Source organism: Centropristis striata, chromosome 21 (assembly GCF_030273125.1).
Source record: "Centropristis striata isolate RG_2023a ecotype Rhode Island chromosome 21, C.striata_1.0, whole genome shotgun sequence".
In the NCBI taxonomy this organism is placed as follows: domain Eukaryota; kingdom Metazoa; phylum Chordata; class Actinopteri; order Perciformes; family Serranidae; genus Centropristis; species Centropristis striata.
Window position 1 is genome coordinate 31,963,912 of NC_081537.1, and position 18,957 is coordinate 31,982,868.

Consider the following 18,957-nt stretch of genomic DNA (forward strand, 5'->3'; position numbering starts at 1 on the left):
TTCATGCCAGGTATAGTTTAATAAATATAGGAAGATACTGGGGACAAAAGCAGACATTTATTCATAGGAGATGACAATGACTCGTGACTCATTTGTTGTAGAATAATCTTTTCAGGCTGGAGATGTTCCTTTTGTTGCCAGATTTGACATTTTCATTGAGACTTGTGGACAGTTTTCAGTTTAGCACCTTATGTGCTCAAATCTTCTGAACTAGTAGCAGATGGCAGCAGAGCTGTTTGGTGGCAGAAAACTGAGGCTATGGTGAGGGTCTCTGAGAGAGCAGAGCATATGTGCGTGGCTAATGTTTCATGTGGAGATGAAAAAGAATAAGAAATACAAGAAAGCAAAATATACATATATAATAATTTATTCTGAGGCAATAAACTCACACTGATCTTATGTGGATTCATGAATAAGTTATTAACCATCTGAACCCCGTGGAGTTTCAGGTTTTTTTTGCTGCTGTCACAGTTCACACATCGTGGCCTTGTTTTTATTGCAATATATATCTCTATGGAAACATCACAATAATAACTAATAGAAGTAGGGAGAACTCAGAAATGTCTTTTGTGCAGTGTTAAACAGTTATAATGCCATAAATCATAATTTCGTAATAATTATGTTGATCCTGTATTTACAAATGTTTTTTAATATGTAGTCTATATATATATATATAGCATTTCTACAAGGAGAAAAAATGTTAGCTCCCTATGCTATAGAACAGCTATTCTCAACCTTGGGGTCGGGACCCCAATTGGGGTCGCGAGATGATTTCTGGGGGTCGCCAAATCATTTTGGAAGTCAGCTCTGTCTCCACTGTGTTAAAGTGTTCATGTGTTAATGTGTTTTAGTCTTTTTGGTCACTTAATGTCTTTTTTTTTTGGTAATTTTGTGTGTTATTTGGTAATTTTGTGTCTTTTTTGTGTCTTTTTTTTATCATTTTGTGGTCAATTTGTGTCTTTTTTGATCATTTTGTTTCCTTTTTTTGGTCTTTTTGTGTTTTTTGGGTCATTTTGTGTCTTTTTGGTAATTTTGTTTCTTTTTTTGGTCATTTTGGGTCTTTTTTGGTCATTTTGGGTCTTTTCTGGTCATTTTGGGTCTTTTTTGATCATTTTTTGGTCAATTTGAGTATTTTTTGGTCATTTTGTTTCCTTTTTTTGGTCATTTTGTTTGTTTCTTGGGTGATCTGAACTGTGCGTGTGAGATTCTGTTCAGTGAGTGGGGGTCGCGAACAACATGCATGTTAAACTGGGGGTCGAGACTCAAAAAGGTTGAGAACTACTGCTATAGATAACTATTGACACTTTTAAAAGCTCTACTTCCCAACCTTTCTTGTCCGCTCCTCTCTGATCTGTGTAAACAGCCTGCAGTTGTGCTCAAGTTTCACAGAGTTTTCGTTATGCTTTTGTAGTTGCGCTGTGAAGCGGATAATATAATATTTTTTACAGGATGTATTTTGTGCAATAGGGTGTTTTTATTAACATTTTAAATGAGAAATGTAGAATAAAGTGACTGTGAAGAAATATCTCTATTTTAAGCTTAGATGTGGTCATTTTTTTGTTACAGGAATATTATCATACATGATTTGTTCAAGAATCATGGGAAAATTTGAAACATTGAAATCATTTCCGTTTTCAAGCTTCTGGCTATGATAACTGGTGTAATTTTTACCTTTCTTTTTTATTTTTTTTAAATTCTTTTTTAACATAAACGTTACCTTTCAAACATATACCGTATAAAGAAAAGTGGACATGGTCACTATGATGTAACCTATTGCTTTGTGATTTTAAAGCTTTAAGTTCATCATTTTGGCCATTTATGGCCTTCCCTATATTGTTTTTTTGACACCAATTTTGACCGAATGATGCTACTTTATCAGCTAATGCTAGCTATCTAATTTAGCAATGGGCAATTTTCATTCAAAATGAACAGCCAACTCCTTAGAGTGTCTTTCAGTCCAACCGAACACAGAACAAAACATTTTTGAACGGATCAAAGTTCCAATACAAAAACACGTGTCCCATCCAAGGTTATAATAGTTTTGGATTTTTCATTAGTTTTAGTTTTAATTCCGTTGTCAATTTATGTTTTCAAATTCAGTTAGTTTTAATTAGTTTTTTAGAGTGAGTTTGCTCTTTTTAATTAGTTTCTATTTTTGGGAAAATGCTTAGTTTTAGTTTAGTTTTTATTAGTTTTAGATTTTCTGTAATGGGCTATTTTTTGGGTGCGAGATTCAATAATGTCATAATAAATGTTTCCTTTATTTCCTTTTATTATCCATCTCCGCTCCATTTCATATCAACCAAAAAGGTTTACTTATGAAAAAAGTTGAAAATTAAGGACATTTTCACGATCATTTTAGTTAGTTTTGTAACCACACAATACTGTTTCAGTTAGTAATCGTTTTTTTTAAAAACTCTCCTTTTTATTTTTATTTCAGTTAACGAAAATGTTTTTTAAATTCTAGTTTTCAATATTTTGTTACTTTTCGTTAACTATAATAACCTTGGTCCCATCGTAGGGACTTGTCAGTCATGAAAAAATAAGTACTTAAGACCAGTTGTGTAAAAAGTATTCAGATCCTTTACTTCAGTAAAAGTACTGATACCACACTGTAAAAATTACTCCACTACAAGTAAAAGTCCTGCTTTCGTAACTTACTTAAGTAAAAGTACAAAATTATCAGCATCAAAATGTACTTTAAGTATCAAAAGTAAAAGTACTCATTTTGCAGAATGGACCCACTGAGATTGTTTTATATATTCCAAATATGTTATAAGATTATTTTTATTGATGCATTTATGTAAGCAGCATTTTAGTTTTGTAAAGATAGGGTTAATTTTAACTGCCTTATATACTGTTATGAGGTTTAATAAAATCAAACGTCTAATAACTTTAAATTTATCATGTTTTTATGTTAAAAATAACTGAAAAATAACTAAATCTGTCAGCTAAATATAATGGAGTAAAAAGTAAAATATTTGCCTCAAAATGTAGTGGAGTAGAAGCATAAAGTTACATAAAATTGGAATACTCAAGTAAAGTACAAGTACCTCAAAATTGTACTTAAGTACAGTACTTGAGTAAATGTACTTGGTTACATTCCACCACTACTTAAGACTCAAAACTAGCGACCATAAAGACATAATGGGAATGTATATTTAGGTAATAAATCTACTGAGAAGTAGGGCCAATTTTCTATTGACTTCCATACAAACTGACTTCTTTTTGCAGCCGGTGCAGTCTTACCTCATTGGCTTCACTTTTCAGACCTGAAGGTTGCAGCTTGCTTTCCATCCTCCCAGAGGCCTTATAATAACTTCTATCCTTCATACAAGTATCCAAAATGAACGTCCATTCTTTGGAATATAGATCCAACGTCAAGGCACTGTAATTGTTTTAGTCTGTTTTAAGATATCGGACATGCTCACTTACACCTGTCGGTCCTCAGAAACCAAGCAGAGCCCTCTAACTGCAGGATCTTTACCATTCAAAGTCTGAATCACGGGGAAAAGCAATTTATTAGTTCACAGGAATTGACAGCTTTTGTGACAGCTGCATTGAGGGCTGCTTCCTCTCCCCGGGCGCCGCCCGTCAGACCAAATGAGCTTTATTTAAAAGTCAGTCACAGACGGACAACTCGGAGGAGCTGGTTCATGGCTCCCAGGGCGCCTTGTTAAAGATCAGCGAGGGTAAACTGTTGCACTGACGGTCCCGAATAATGCCGGGCAACTGGCCAACCACACACACTGTAAAAAATAATCGGTTTAATTTACAGTAAAATACCGGCAGCTGTGGTTGCCAGAACTTCACCGTAAAAATTACAATGAGTGGATTTTCTACTGTAAATTTAAATGTAAATATCAGCAAAAACTGTCATTTAGACTGAATTGTCCTGTTATTTTTTAGGGTGAATGTGTCATTAATTTACACATCATGGTATTTCTCCATAAATTTTGCATGAAAATGTTATATTTTTACAGCAAAACTGTGTTTCTTCCAGTGGATGACAGAAAAAAGTAAAAGTTTTGTGCTATTCTTTGATTTACGGTAATTAAAAGTGTCTAGTGTCTATTTACGCCCTATTTCTGATGTATTTGACAGTGTTTTGCTGTTATTTCTACAAACATTTTTTACAGTGCAGTATTCACAGATAAGGTGAATAAAAAATGCAATTCTATACATTCTTTAATGGCCATGTGCATGACAAGCATCACATATACAAACCTGTGCCCACGCAATCATGTAGCCTCATACATAAAGATATAACAGCCACATTCACAACGACCAGTCATTACCATGCCATTTTGTGTGCAGCTGAATAGATACGTGTTCAAGGTAAAGCCTGTACAGAAGAGCGCGTGCGCGCTGCGTCTAATCTGAAGGGTGTTGTTGTTGTTTTTTAAATGTGAGGAATAGATGGGCTTTCCCTGTGGCACACCTGGTAGAGCGCGTACCATAGAGCAGCTATTCTCAACCTTGGGGTCCTGACCCCAATTGGGGTCTTGAGATGATTTCTGGGGGTCGCCAAATCATTTTGGAAGTCAGCTCTGTCTCCACTGTGTTAAAGTGTTTTAGTCTTTTTGGTCATTTAATGTCTTTTTTGGTAATTTTGTGTCTTTTTTGGTAATTTTGTGTCTTTTTTTGTAATTTTGTGTCTTTTTTTGGTCATTTAATGTCTTTTTTGTTAATTTTGTGTCTTTTTTGGTAATTTTGTGTCTTTTTTTGTAATTTTGTGTCTTTTTTTGGTCATTTAATGTCTTTTTTGTTAATTTTGTGTCTTTTTTGGTAATTTTGTGTCTTTTTTTGTAATTTTGTGTCTTTTTTTGGTCATTTAATGTCTTTTTTGGTAATTTTGTGTCTTTTTTTGTAATTTTGTGTCTTTTTTTGGTCATTTTGTTTCTTTTTTGGGCCATTTTGTGTCTTTTTTGGTCATTTTGGGTCTTTGTGTGGTCATTTTTCATCATTTTGTGGTCAATTTGATTCTTTTTTGGGTAATTTTGTGTCTTTTCTGACAAATCCCAAAGTATCAAGTTATTACTTTCCAAGGAGTCTCTGGCTTGAAGCTGACTGTTACACACTCAGGAGGTCAGAATGGACCTTTAAACTGATAGCAAAGGACTTAGATTAAAAATAACAATAAAATATATATGTCTCCACTGTGTTAAAGTGTTTTAGTCTTTTTGGTCATTTAATGTCTTTTTTGGTAATTTTGTGTCTTTTTTTTGGTAATTTTGTGTCTTTTTTTGGTAATTCTGTGTCTTTTTTGTCATTTTGTGTCTTTTTTTGTTCATTTTGTGTCTTTTTGTGGCCATGCGCATGACAAGCATCACATATACAAACCTGTGCCCACGCAATCATGTCGCCTCATACATAAAGATACAACAGCCACATTCACAACAACCAGTCATTACCATGCCATTTTGTGTGCAGCTGAATAGATACGTGTTCAAGGTAAAGCCTGTACAGAAGAGTGTGTGTGTGTGCGTGCGCGCATGCGTGTGTTTTCCTCAACACCTGCTCATTCAGGTTGGCCTGAGGCACACTGCTATCTGTTCTCAGTGGGCTTGTTTTGAGATAACTGCTACACACACACACAAACTCAGACGCACACAGGAGTAGCTCATAGCTGCCCCGCCCCCCACTGTGTGAGAGGCAGGCTCATTTTCCCACCCAGTGGTTAGCCTCTCGCTTAAGGGAACCTGCACAGAGCCGCAGGCGAATGCCTCCACACACACACACACACACACACATACACACTAGTCTATCAAAACAGCTGCAACTGGAGTGATTTGTGCTATCCCATCAGGGCGGAGGGAGCAACAGGGAGACTGCCGATGTCAATCACAAGTTTGAAGAAAACAAGGGTAATGAAACAGATCAGTCAGATCCGTTGGGCTGTGTCAGGAGGAAATAAAAAGGTGGAGGGGAGCATGTCAGTCACTGTGTCTTCTGCTAACAAAAGAATATCAGAGGGATCCTACCGTTAGCATCGCGGTAGTAAGCATGCGTGACGCTCCGGAAACGCTCCTGTCCAGCAGTGTCCCAAATCTGAAAAAGGAAGAACAAGACGAAATTTTTATCATTATCATCACCATCAGTTTTACTAAGTGAACTAACTTTTATTTGATTAGCCAAAAAGGGAGCGTGTCTATGTTCCCCGGGTCCTATGTACCCCTCTTTGTACGAGACTAGGGAACATAAAAAGGGTCCTATGTTCCCCGGTTCCCCAGTTACTTTTTCCACCATTACTGCCAAATTCCATGGCAAATAGGCCTAACCCTAACCCTAAAAGGAAAAAGCTAAGCCTCGATGCAAGATAATATGATTAGGGGTGGGAAAACAAAAATGAGTAATGCTAGATTTAAAAAGCAAAAAAATTAACTGCAAAATAACCAGAAAGTAGCTGCTGTGCAAATGTAAGTTGAGCTAAGGTGGGCCATGTGACGGTAGTCTACCGTAAAGATTGATAGATTGCGGAGAACATAGGACCCTTTTCTGGAAAAGGGTCCTATGTTCTCTGGTAAGTATTGCTACAAGGAAACATAGGACCCTTTTTGGGGGGGAAAAAAGGGTCCTGTGTTCCCCGAGCTGGGAGTCTTTTTGGTCATTTTGTGTCTTTTTTTGGTAATTTTGTGTCTTTTTTGTCATTTTGTGTCTTTTTTTGTTCATTTTGTTTCTTTTTTGGGTCATTTTGTGTCTTTAAAGGTCATTTTGTTTCTTTTTTGGGTAATTTTTCGTCATTTTGTGGTCAATTTGATTCTTTTTTGGGTAATTTTGTGTCTTTTCTGACAAATCCCAAAGTATCAAGTTGTTACTTTCCAAGGAGTCTCTGGCTTGAAGCTGACTGTTACACACTCAGGAGGTCAGAATGGACCTTTAAACTGATAGCAAAGGACTTAGATTAAAAGTAACAATAAAATATAAAAAAATATATAAATGCACAGACAGTTGATACGACGAATTTTGGACAAATAATGAAGCAGACAACAACTAAAACATCTCTCTGAGTTTGTCTGATCTCAACTGTGAGATTGTGTTCAGTGAGCGGGGGTCGTGGACAACATGAATGTTAAATTGGGGGTCGTGACTCAAAAAGGTTGAGAACTACTGAATTAGAGGCATCGGCCCGGGTTTGAATCCGACCCGGAGCCCTTTCCTGCATGTCTTCCCCTCTGTCTCCCCCTTCACTCTGTCTCTATCAACAAAGCCCAAAAATGGCCCAAAAAATCTTATATGAGGAATAGATTTAACAGTGCGTGTTAAAAATCTGAACAGGAATGTGAGCGAAGCAGCCAAACAGATGAGAATGACAGTCTGACCTTACATTTTCCCTTATCGTACTCACAATACTGCCACAAAACCTGTTCTTTGTGCTGCATGACGTCACTGTGGCAGAGTCATTACAAAGATAATCACACCAACAATGGTGGCTGGAGTCTGTAAAGGGCAGTTACATCTTTATCAGACACCATGTTATTTCTTAATGTCCCATGCTGTGGGAACTTAAGTATACTCTCATTGTTAATGTTTTCCTGCTTTAATGGGAATTCAAAACCAAGTCAAGAACACAGGGGGGAGGAATAGTCAGGCGGCTTAGCTAAATAAAGGGGACACGCTGGACAAAAGCACCACATTTTTTCCACGTGCTCTCTATCACCATAGGTTTCAATTTTTGGTAGGAGCCACTTCATCAAGATGGCCGATCCGAGATGGCAGCCATATAAAGTCTATGAGAACCAATACATCTTCCAAGCCACTCAGAAGGTCAATCTTGGTGTCAAAATCTACATTTTCTGGGTCCAGGAATCATTTAAAGCTGTTGAGAATATCACTAGATGATTATTTGATCAAATAGAAATGTTCATTTTCACCCAGACTGGTAGGCAACTTGCTTCAAGTGCTGCAGCAGGGAATCCTGAGCTGAAAATGTTTGGAATCTAATAATTATGTAAATACATGGCCAAAATGAACATATCTATTTGATCATCTAGTGATATTCTCAGTGGCTTTAAATTACTCTTTGACCCAGAAAATGTATATTTTGACACTAAGATTGACCTTCTAAGTGGCTTAGAAGATATGCTGGTTCTCATAGATTTTATATGGCTGCCATCTCCGATCTGCAATCTTGATGAATTGGCTCCTACCAAAAATTGAAACCTATAGTGATAGAGAGCATGTGGAAAAAATTTGGTGCTTTTGTCCGACGTGTCCCCTTTCTTCCCAAATCTGGTCCTAAACCGCCGGACTAGAATGGCCAGGCAACTGTTCAACAGGAAAATGTACAAAATAAATTATCCATTTTCTTTTGGTTTCTAGAGGGCACCGCCTAACCCCGAACGTAAATATGGCTCATTTTACAAATGACACACGTTAACATGACACTGTAATGTAAAATTACATTACAGCTTTCAAGAGAAGCATTTAAAAAATATTCTTCAGGCTTCCCTTTGTCTGATTTCCAAATGCAAATTTTGAGTAATTTTACTGAACAAACTTTCAGAAATTCACTTTAATATTCTTTGGGAAACAAGTACTTCTTGATATATGAAATTGATTGTCTTTAAAAACAGTGCAACATCCATATCATCTATAAATAGATTATTATTTAATCTTGTTTTTATTTCTTATGCATAGCCCCCACCACCTCTGGATAATGAGGTCAAAGGGAAAGTTATCTAAAAATGAATTTTCCACATTTACGGTTTCCTCATAGTTGAACTGTGAGGTGGTGTTTTATTTCGTGTTCTGGTCTTGTTATTTCCTGTTTTATTTTGAAATAGTAACTCTCCTCTCATTTCAGGTCACTTGCCCTTCCCCGTGTTTCATCTGTCTGATTGTCTCCCCTAATTACTGATTGTGTTCACCTGGTGCTCCCTTCCCTCCATGTGTTCCAGTAGTCTGTGTTCACCTGGTGCTCCCTTCCCTCCATGTGTTCCTATAGTCTGTGTTCACCTGGTGCTCCCTTCCCTCCATGTGTTCCTGTAGTCTGTGTTCACCTGGTGCTCCCTTCCCTCCATGTGTTCCTATAGTCTGTGTTCACCTGGTGCTCCCTTCCCTCCATGTGTTCCAATAGTCTGTGTTCACCTGGTGCTCCCTTCCCTCCATGTGTTCCAATAGTCTGTGTTCACCTGGTGCTCCCTTCCCTCCATGTGTTCCAATAGTCTGTGTTCACCTGGTGCTCCCTTCCCTCCATGTGTTCCTATAGTCTGTGTTCACCTGGTGCTCCCTTCCCTCCATGTGTCCCAATAGTCTGTGTTCACCTGGTGCTCCCTTCCCTCCATGTGTTCCTATAGTCTGTGTTCACCTGGTGCTCCCTTCCCTCCATGTGTTCAATAGTCTGTGTTCACCTGGTGCTCCCTTCCCTCCATGTGTTCAATAGTCTGTGTTCACCTGGTGCTCCCTTCCCTCCATGTGTTCCAATAGTCTGTGTTTCCTTGTCTTGGTCCAGTGTGTTTGACCCGTCACCATACCAGCCACTTATCTCCTTCTTGCCACAGCTTGTCTTGTTTTCGCCCTTTTGGATTCCTTGCAAAAGTGATTTTTCTTTGTAATTTATTAGTTAAGAGCAGTTCTTAGTTTCATAGTTTTTTGAGTCAGCCGTTTTGTTTTTCCTCCTTTTGGAGTGATTTTGTGTTCGTTATTATTTTCCCCCCTTTAGTCCTGATCCAGTTTTTCATAGTGTTTTAGTAGAATCTTTTATTTTTCCAATCAGGTTTTGTTCCTCCCTTTTTGGAGCGCTTTTAGTTTGTAGGAGTTATTATTTCATAGTTTTCCCCCAAAGAGTTTAGATAGTTTTTCCCCCTTATCTTAGATTAGGATTTATATATATATGTAGTTTTTAGTGTCAATAGGTTCAGTGTTTTTCCTCCTTTTGAGTGACTTTTCTTTGTTTAGTTTCTACTCAGAGTCAGGTGTTTCATAGCTCTTTTCTTTCACTCTGTGAGGACTTACCCTGCTGCGTTCTTTGAATAAAGAAACTTTTAAGTTCACCTGCTCTGCATCTGAGTCCTGACTTGAGCCCGGCCTGACAAACTGTCAACCAACTTTTAAACAAGTGAAAGTGAAAACATGCTTCCTACCACAACCTTCACATCCTTCCATCACACACTCCATCCACTTGCATCACCTCATTTTAATGTTATTACTTGTCAAATACAGCACACACATCAAGCTAATTTCCAAAAATGCATAATTATAATGCATAACTAATGCCTGCTACTTTCATTAAAAGTCATTCCTGGGAAATCGCCTGAAATCTCACATTTGACAGATAGACTGATGGATGAACACAGATCCATTAAAGATGAGAAACATGAAGGGGAAGAGAACGTGAGTGTTGTGTAATAGAGGTGAAGAACTCATCAGACAGTATCTAATGCTGTGTTTGAACGGCACCTCTGCCTGTCTCTGGCTGATAACTTCCAGGCTTGATAATCTGATGGAAAGTTTGTTATTCCCTCTAGTCTCTTCAGTCAGGCAGAGCGGCGGGCTAATTGACTGATAGAGATTAACGAAGGCCTCATTAAGTCATCGTTGGGGCGTCTTAGCCCTCCCACAGCAGCCAATGAAGATGTATGGGAGGTATGTATGCCATGGGAGATGGTTGCTTGTGATTTGGTATTAAAAATAACACACGTTTATCCTCATTTAGAACATATGAACAGCAGACTCCTTCACATTCATCCAGGGACAAAAATATTCTGAGAGATACATTGTTGTTCTCACCTGCAGTTTCACCTTCACAGCATCGATGGTCATTACTTTATTCTGAAAGACAGGGGAAAAAAATGATTACATCATCTGCATTAAAAGTACTGAAAAGGTAGAAGGAATATACAGTATAAATAGATATCTGCATATGAATGTAGAATCAGTGCACTGCAAAAAAAGGTGCGTCTAAAAACAAGATAAAAACACTAAATCTGAGGGAAATGAGAATCTTAAAATAAGAAATTAACTCTTAAAACAAGATAAATTATCTAACACTTGTAAAGAACCTGGTCTCACAGGAATCCGTGAAATAGCCACGGAATAACTCAAATTTACGTGAAACTGACACAATGCAAGTTAATGACAGTCATATCCCGTGGCTATTCCATGGATATTTGTTCCTATTGGTTTGTTCCAAGTCAGGTGACTTTCAAGGTCCCAGCGGTCAGAACAAAAAACATGGCGGACAGTTCTCTCATTTTTAGTGAAAAAATCAATATTTTGACTTAGTTTCTGCATAAAAATGGATTTTGATCACATTTCTAGCGAGAAATATATGTTTTATTTTCTAAATATTCACTCAGTGAATGTACATAATCACTTTGTATGTTGGAATAGCCACGGGATATGACTGTCATTAACTTGCATTGTAGTGAAATCCGTGTCAGTTTCACGGAAATTTGAGCGATTCCGTGGCTATTCCACGGATTTTGAGTTAAGCGAAATCCGTGGCTATTTCACGGATTCCTGTGAGACCAGGTTGCTTGTAAATGTAAAGGTTTTTTTATCTTGGTAAGAAACTAATAATTTGCAGGTCACTCTGCTCGGGCCAGTTCATCACTGCTTACAGCTTTAATTTATCTTGTTTTAAGAGTTAATTTCTTTTTTTAAGCGTTCAACATGCTTATTTCTACATTTAATAATATTAATTTAAGAAATCTTGTCAAGTGAAATGATCTGTCCATGCAGCAAGATCATTTCCCTCAGATTTACTGTTATATCTTGTTTTAAGATAACCCTTTTTTGCAGTGTGGGCAACCCAGCAAGCACAACAGATCAGAATTGTTGTGGATTTGTTTGTGGTTCAAGTAGTATTGACCAGTCATGTTTGAGCAGACTTTGGTTGTAACTCAGACAGCAGTCCAGGACAAAGCCTGAATACAGTCACAAAGTGATCTGGGAACCCATCGTAGTGGCTGTTTATGGCTGTGTTGTGTCATAAAGGGAGTGATGTAGTCTGCTAATGTAATGAAGTCTGCAGCTGACTACCACTAGTGAACATCTACCAAGCATTCACAATCAGAAATACTTTATTAACCTCCTGAGACCCAAGCTTTAGTTTGGTAAGTATTGTTAGTTTCTCCTAAATATTTATGATTAGTAGGACATGATAAGTAAAAAAAACTAAGCATTATTAAAAACAAAGCATTATTAAAAACAAAGTATGATTTAAAAACTAAGAGTTATTTTACTGTAGAACACAATTAATTCACCAGTGTGTAAATCTGTTTATTTCCATACATTTACAGCTTCTCTTTGAAAGAACGAGAGCAAAATCTATTCGTTGTCAAATGAGACAACTTCCTGATTAGCAGTCGTAGCTTGTTGCTATTGCTAAAAATAGTCAAATTGGTACAGAATCTCAAACTACAAACATTATTAAGCACAAATAAACACATTTTAACCATAAAATCTGATCAGATTTTGTACCTGGTCCACTTTTTTCTGGGGATAAGCTGTTGATTGACTTTACCAAGATGCTGCCATCTGATTTTTTCCCTCATTGATGTATTTTCTAGAGTGTGTACTGCTGAGGACAACATGTCATAGTTAAGCAGAATGAAGTATGAAGGTCCAGCAAACCTAAAATGTGGAGAGTGGGTGGATTCCAAAAAAACTAAAGCAAGGCAACAGGTACGGAAAAGTACAAAACTAAAAAAAATGATAGAGGTCGACCGATATATTGAGCCGATATTTGCGTTTTTTACTTGTATCGGCATCGGCCGATATGTGCGTATGTTAGCCGATCAATTATCCCATTTCACTGAGCCAACAGCAGGCAAGGCTGTGTGCAACACCTCCAGTCTCTGGTGAGCTGCTGCTGATACCAGAAAAAAGAAAAACACATCAAATATGTGGATCATCTGAGGCGCCACCACCTCCAGGCCTAGAACAACATACACATTGTTTGATATCCAACTGGTAATATGTTTGTTTGTTTGTTTTGTTAATAAATGTTTCTTTTTTTGTTTCAATTCAGACTTGTGTAACATTTGTTATCATTGTGTCATTTTATCATGTAAATGGAGGGAGGAAAGGCAATATCGGCTTCAAGAATCGGCCCAAAAAAATCAGCAGCACATATCAGGGATCGGTTAAGACTGATGTCAAAATAATCGGTATCGCCATCGGTCTTAAAAAACCCGTATCGGTCGACCACTAAATACACAGCTATTCAAAACATTACAAATGCACAGTGGTGGGAGAAGTATTCAGATCTCTTACTTAAGTAAAAGTACTAATACCACACTGTGAAATTACTCCACTACAAGTAAAAGTCCTGCATTCAAAACTTACTGAAGTAAAAGTAAAAAATGATCAGCATCAAAATGTACTTAAAGTATCAAAAGTAAAAGTACACGTTATGCAGAATGGACCCACTCAGAGTGTTTTATATATATCAAGTATAATATTGGATTAATATTATGATGTATTTATGTAAGCAGCACAAGTAATCAAATGTAATTTGATCAAGTTAGGGATCGTTTTAACTATTTAATATACTGTTACAATGTTTAATTAAAAAACAACAAGTCAAATCACTTTAAATGTATTTTTTAATGTTAAATCTCGACCTGTAAAGTAACTAAAGCTGTCAGCTAAATGTAGTAAAAAGTACAATATTTGCCTCTAAAATGTAGTGGAGTAGAAGTATAAAGTTACATAAAATGGAAACACTCAAGTAAAGTACAAGTAAGTCAAAATTGTACTTAAGAAGAGTACTTGAGTAAATGTACTTTGTTACTTTCCGCTACTGCAAATGCAAGACTACTAATGTGAAAAGACTAACAGGGCTGCCAATACTCCTTTCTAAAAGTACAGAGTTTGGAAAGCAAGTCCAGTGACACATAGTTGTATCAGGGTTAGCTGTTTGTGCCACAGTTGGCCTCTACAGCCAGCCTCTCTTTTATAACTGCAGTATTGTCTCTACGCTGGTTCTATGCAAATACACACACACACCTTTTGTTATGAGGAAGACCTCTGTTTCTGGCAGTTGCATCATTTACCAACACGGTAGCTGCCAAGCAGTTTAACACACACACACACACACACACACACACACACACACACACACACACACAAGCTTTTGAATACCTCTGCAGCATCTTTTCAGAAGGAAAATAATTGCTTGTGGGGATCTTTTCAAAATGACACAAATGTTAATGGTCACCAGTTGCAGCAGTTTTTGCATTATTTAAAATGATTCTACGACAGATCTAACTTTCTATCATTACATGGGATGTGATACAGTTGGCAGAGAAGATGGATGTGCACACAGACCCAGTGGGACTGTTAGCCACCCTGTCAGATACAGGTTTCCAACTGGTGTGAGTGGAAAAATTGTATTTTTTCCCCTCTGTATTCTAAACATGTCTTGTTATCCTGATGTGAAATGTTTGATCCAATCCACATCACATCACCAGATGTTGGCTGGGCTGCTATTGTGTCGCCTTTAAGGCTTTTTGTAATGTTTACTTTAGATAATTTATTGGTATTTAATTTAAGTTAGAAACAAGAGGTGGATGGTTACTTAAAGTTTACAAATGTATTTTGTAAATAAATTATTTGTTAACTTAATATTATGATGTCACATCCTGTTTAGTCACTTCCTCTGGGATCAACCCCTATTTAGTCACTTCCTGTTTAGTTACTTCCTGTTTGACTGGAACAAAGGAAGGCAGACATGTGTTGCATGAATCTGCACATCCACTCTGAAGCATCATAGAGGCAATAAATGCCGTAAGTTTGATTTGCATTTGACATGTTTATATATAAGCAGTGATTTCATAAATTAATGTATTTGATAAATTAAGTTAAAAGTGTTTTCATGTACAGTTATATACAAGCAGGCAGCAATGTGTATCATGTTTACAGCTGTGTTTGTTGTAATATTTAAGTTAAAATGCGTTTTGTATCGCTTTATTTGCAGTTTTCACCAACATGTTAATGAAGAAGTGTGACAGTAAACGATCAAACTTACTACGGCTCTGTCTTCATTGGCAATGGTTTAACTTGGTGTTTAGTCAGAGTTGCAACACTCTGCACCAGAACAACTATTGCTGTGGCTTGATGATGTGATGATCCCTGGACAGTCCTCCAGCATCCTCCTCTCAGGATAAAGGAGAACAGGATGGTGGATTCCTGCATGCAGATGCTAAGGGTGCATGCACTCTAATGTTCCTCGGATGATTAGACCACAGAATTAAGTAGTTCAGTCACATACTTTGAGGTCTCTGCAGGGCAGAAGATGAAGAAAGGATATAGCTCTCTTTTTCATCAGCAGAAGGAACAATCTTTAACCCTTAACAATATCATGGCCAATCAGCAAGCTCCACCAACATTCTGCCTTTGAGAAGTTATAGACTCAAGCTACTGGAGATACTAGTATCAATGAAAGCAGGAGGTCTAAGGAATCAATTTCAGACCACTTCATGATATCTTGTTGGGACGGGGGCTAAATACACTGTAAAAAATGTCTGTAGATTTTACAGTGAAAAACTGCTAAACCATGACAGTAAAAGACGTAAAATGATAGATGGGTTAATTCAGTTTCAGTAACAATGAAACACCATAAATGTATATATCAGCCAAAACAGTATTTATGACATTTTTTAAAATTTTTAAATACATTACTCCACTGTAAAATACACTGGCACGGTGTCTGTAGCAAAAATATACTGTAATATATATACACAAGCCATCATTTTTGTAATAAACACCGACTCCAACAGAAATATACTGTAATATTTAATGGTAAAATCTTTAATTTATGTGGCATTTATAAGGTATTTTCTACACAATTATATGGCAGAACAGCGGTTCTTTGAACTGAAAAACTTTATTTTTTACAGTTAAATATGGACTAAAATGGCCAGTGCTAATATAATTTTACCGTAATATTACAAAAAGTTGCACCGTATTTATTACGGTAAAGTTCTGGCAACCACAGCTGCCGTTTTTTTTACCGTAAAAACAACAGGTTTTTTTTTTTTTATAGTGTACTGTTCCTGAACTGTTCAGCTGAATGTGATGTTATTGACTTGGTTTGGAGCATAAAGTTTGTTTTCTTGATGAGCCAAAGGCTTCTATGAGCTGATGGGACGAGAAATTTCTCCTTTTGTTATGTCGTTTCTAAGGTTTGTCCTATTTACAAGAGTAGTAAACAACATTTTCATTGTAGAAAATCTCATGGGAGGGTAGTGTAGTCAAACCCTCAGGTGGGACCAGGGAAATGATGTTTCTGGCTTGTGAAATTGCATGACCAACATTGTCGTTTTTGAGGGGAGAGCAGTCTGGAGGGGAAGACATGCAGCAAAGCATCTAGCTGTAGACAGTGTTCTAGATAGTTTAGAGCAAAGTTTATTTTAAAAGACAATGTTTGGCTTTACACTCCTGTTTCACCACCAAAAAGGATGTTTTAGCCTTGCTTCCGACAGGATTTGGCCAAAGCCTAATCTACTAACTAGCCCCGCTACCGCTCACTGCTGTAACACCGGTGATCTGGCTCCGAGCCGGGGGACAGCGGAGCCCCCAGAGACCCCCAGCAGCTTGTTTATTGACCATAAAATCAGTGGATGTGTGTGGCTGAATGACATGAGGGGGAATAAAGTGTGAAAATAAATAATCTTGCAGAAAGCGAGAACTGGAGAAGCAAAGCAACAAGCAACACTCTCTCACAGACAGACAGACACACACACACACACACACACACACACACACACACACACACACACACACACACACACACACACACACACACACACACACACACACACACACACACAGCCGGTAGACCGTGAGCAGCCAGAGCCAGAACATGCTGCAGAAAAACGTTGCAGAAGCAGAATTGAGCATTTTAGTCTCAAAGTAGAGATGGGCTAGTCTGGCTATGTAAACATCCATCTCTGTTGCTCTACTACGTCATCTGGTATAACTGATCTGATTGGCTAAGAGCTACCTACAGACGCTTTGATAGACATTCTAAGCGCCCAATAAACGGCTCCGGAGGATCGTAAACCACACCTCCTCTACGGAGAAATTAATAGAGGGTATCCAGTCTATATCTCATTTGTGATATAGTCTGGCGTTAGCTAGACTATGTAAAAAATGGTATCATCCCAAGAATTCCATAAAAACTTATGAGAGATAATTGAGCATGAATGGACCTAATTTACTCATATCATAATTTGTATTATCATGTTTATAAACTCAAATCCTTTTAATTCACTGTTAATCAATACATTTTATTACTCAACACAAAGTTCTTGGCTGCTTCTGAACTAATCTTCAGGTTCCCAGTTTTGAGATGATGTGAACCACTTCTACGTGACATCTTCTGTTGACCTGTTGGCTCTCCCTGAAAATCCCCTGTTCCCCTCCCTCATTCTCTACAAAAAGGGGGCAACACGCTAAGGCAGACCTGGGCGTGTGAGGTTACCCAGAAATTAGAAATCAATACAACCGCAGTGCTTTTATTTTGAAGAAAAATAACAAACATTATCATTAGCACTAGAGCTAACAAGCACTTTTACTATAGTTAAGACAACAAATATAGCCACTAATATACATGACAGAATAAAATAAACTCTAACAAACCTTGTGTCCTGTCAGTCAGCCACTATAGAAGCCTTTTTGATACTTTATATCAACTTTATATGAATTACGACGCACTCGTTATTTACCGTTCGTTTTTTCATTTAACCTTTCTACCGGTTATTTCCTGTCACTACCTTTCAAAATTAAAGCACCCGTTTTACACTGGATGGCACCTTTTCAAAATAAAAGCATCACAACATTGTAAAACACCTTGAAAATGTACAAACATGATAAAATAAGCTATATAATACAGAAACATAAATAGGAACCTTGCTAAAGGTCATTTACAGTTGTGTTTAAAATTAATGGAAAAGTGATACAGTGATTGGAGTATTTACTACTTTTTACTGCTATATTTGATTTACTCCACATTAACAGTCTCATCATAACATGTGTTCCTATCAGTAGCAGCTCCAAACCAGATAATTTACTATATTTTATAAAGCGATTACATTAATATTGAGCAGAATTTAGTTCAGAGTTTTGGTCCGGCCCCTGCAACCTTCGTGGTATTGGTCATGTGGCCCCTTGGGAAAATTAATTGCCCACCCCTGTGCTAAGGGGTTGAACATTTGCACATATAATACGTTATCCACACTCCAATGACTAAGCAATTAAACACTTGTGCATGTATGTCTCTCTAGACCCGTTAATGTAAACACAATTACCTTTTCTTGCAGATCTTGTGCTTAAGTTGCGAGGCTCTTATGCCCTTAGAGCAGAGCTGAGGGACAGTATGTACAGCTTTGGTACTTAAACTACGGTTCAATGGTTTAGCATTTTCTCTGGAGAGCCAAAGAGTAAAGCCTCAACATGCTGATCAATAGTCCGGTTACTGTTCGTCTGCATTCAAGGGCCAAGGCATGAGTAGCAGAGGAAAATGGCAACCAAGTTATTTTCTTTCAATGAAAATAGAAAGAATCTAGTGCAACAACCAAAAAGGAAAGTGACAGGAAAAATAGAGCAGTTTACTCTGACCAAAAGTGTTGGTTGGTCAGAAAACTGCAACCATCGATCTTTGGATCTAAGAAAAACAGGAAAGTTGGCTGCAGAAAGCATCTGATGTTGGCCCAGTCTCAGAGAAATTGAAGTTATGATTGCTTTTCACTTGTCTCGATGAAAACGCCTTTCATTGAGGAGACATCTCATCTCAAACAGAGCTAACCACAGTGGGCAGGTTGGGAGGTCACGCAGCAGGAAGACTTCCCAATAATGGAAGAAAGCCGACGGGTTAAAAGCATGTCAACCTACACACATGTAACACACGATTCAATTCCATGAAGCTGATTGAATATCTTCCAGCTAGTCTCAGGTGGATAGGAGCAGTGGTGGAAAAAGTATTCAGATCCTTTACTTAAAGGAACA

The 18,957-nt window shown here is 37.5% G+C and overlaps 1 protein-coding gene across 1 annotated transcript in view; it reads right to left on the reverse strand.

Annotated features, from left to right (window-relative positions):
• Positions 1-18,957, reverse strand: part of LOC131959557 (ras-related protein Rab-26) — a 186,492-nt gene that overhangs the window by 97,285 nt on the left and 70,250 nt on the right. The window contains exons 3-4 of the mRNA XM_059324765.1: positions 10,732-10,773; positions 5,985-6,051 (exon numbers count right to left, since the gene is read on the reverse strand). Coding sequence (XP_059180748.1) covers positions 5,985-6,051; positions 10,732-10,773 — 109 coding nt within the window. The remainder of the gene's footprint in view (positions 1-5,984; positions 6,052-10,731; positions 10,774-18,957) is intronic.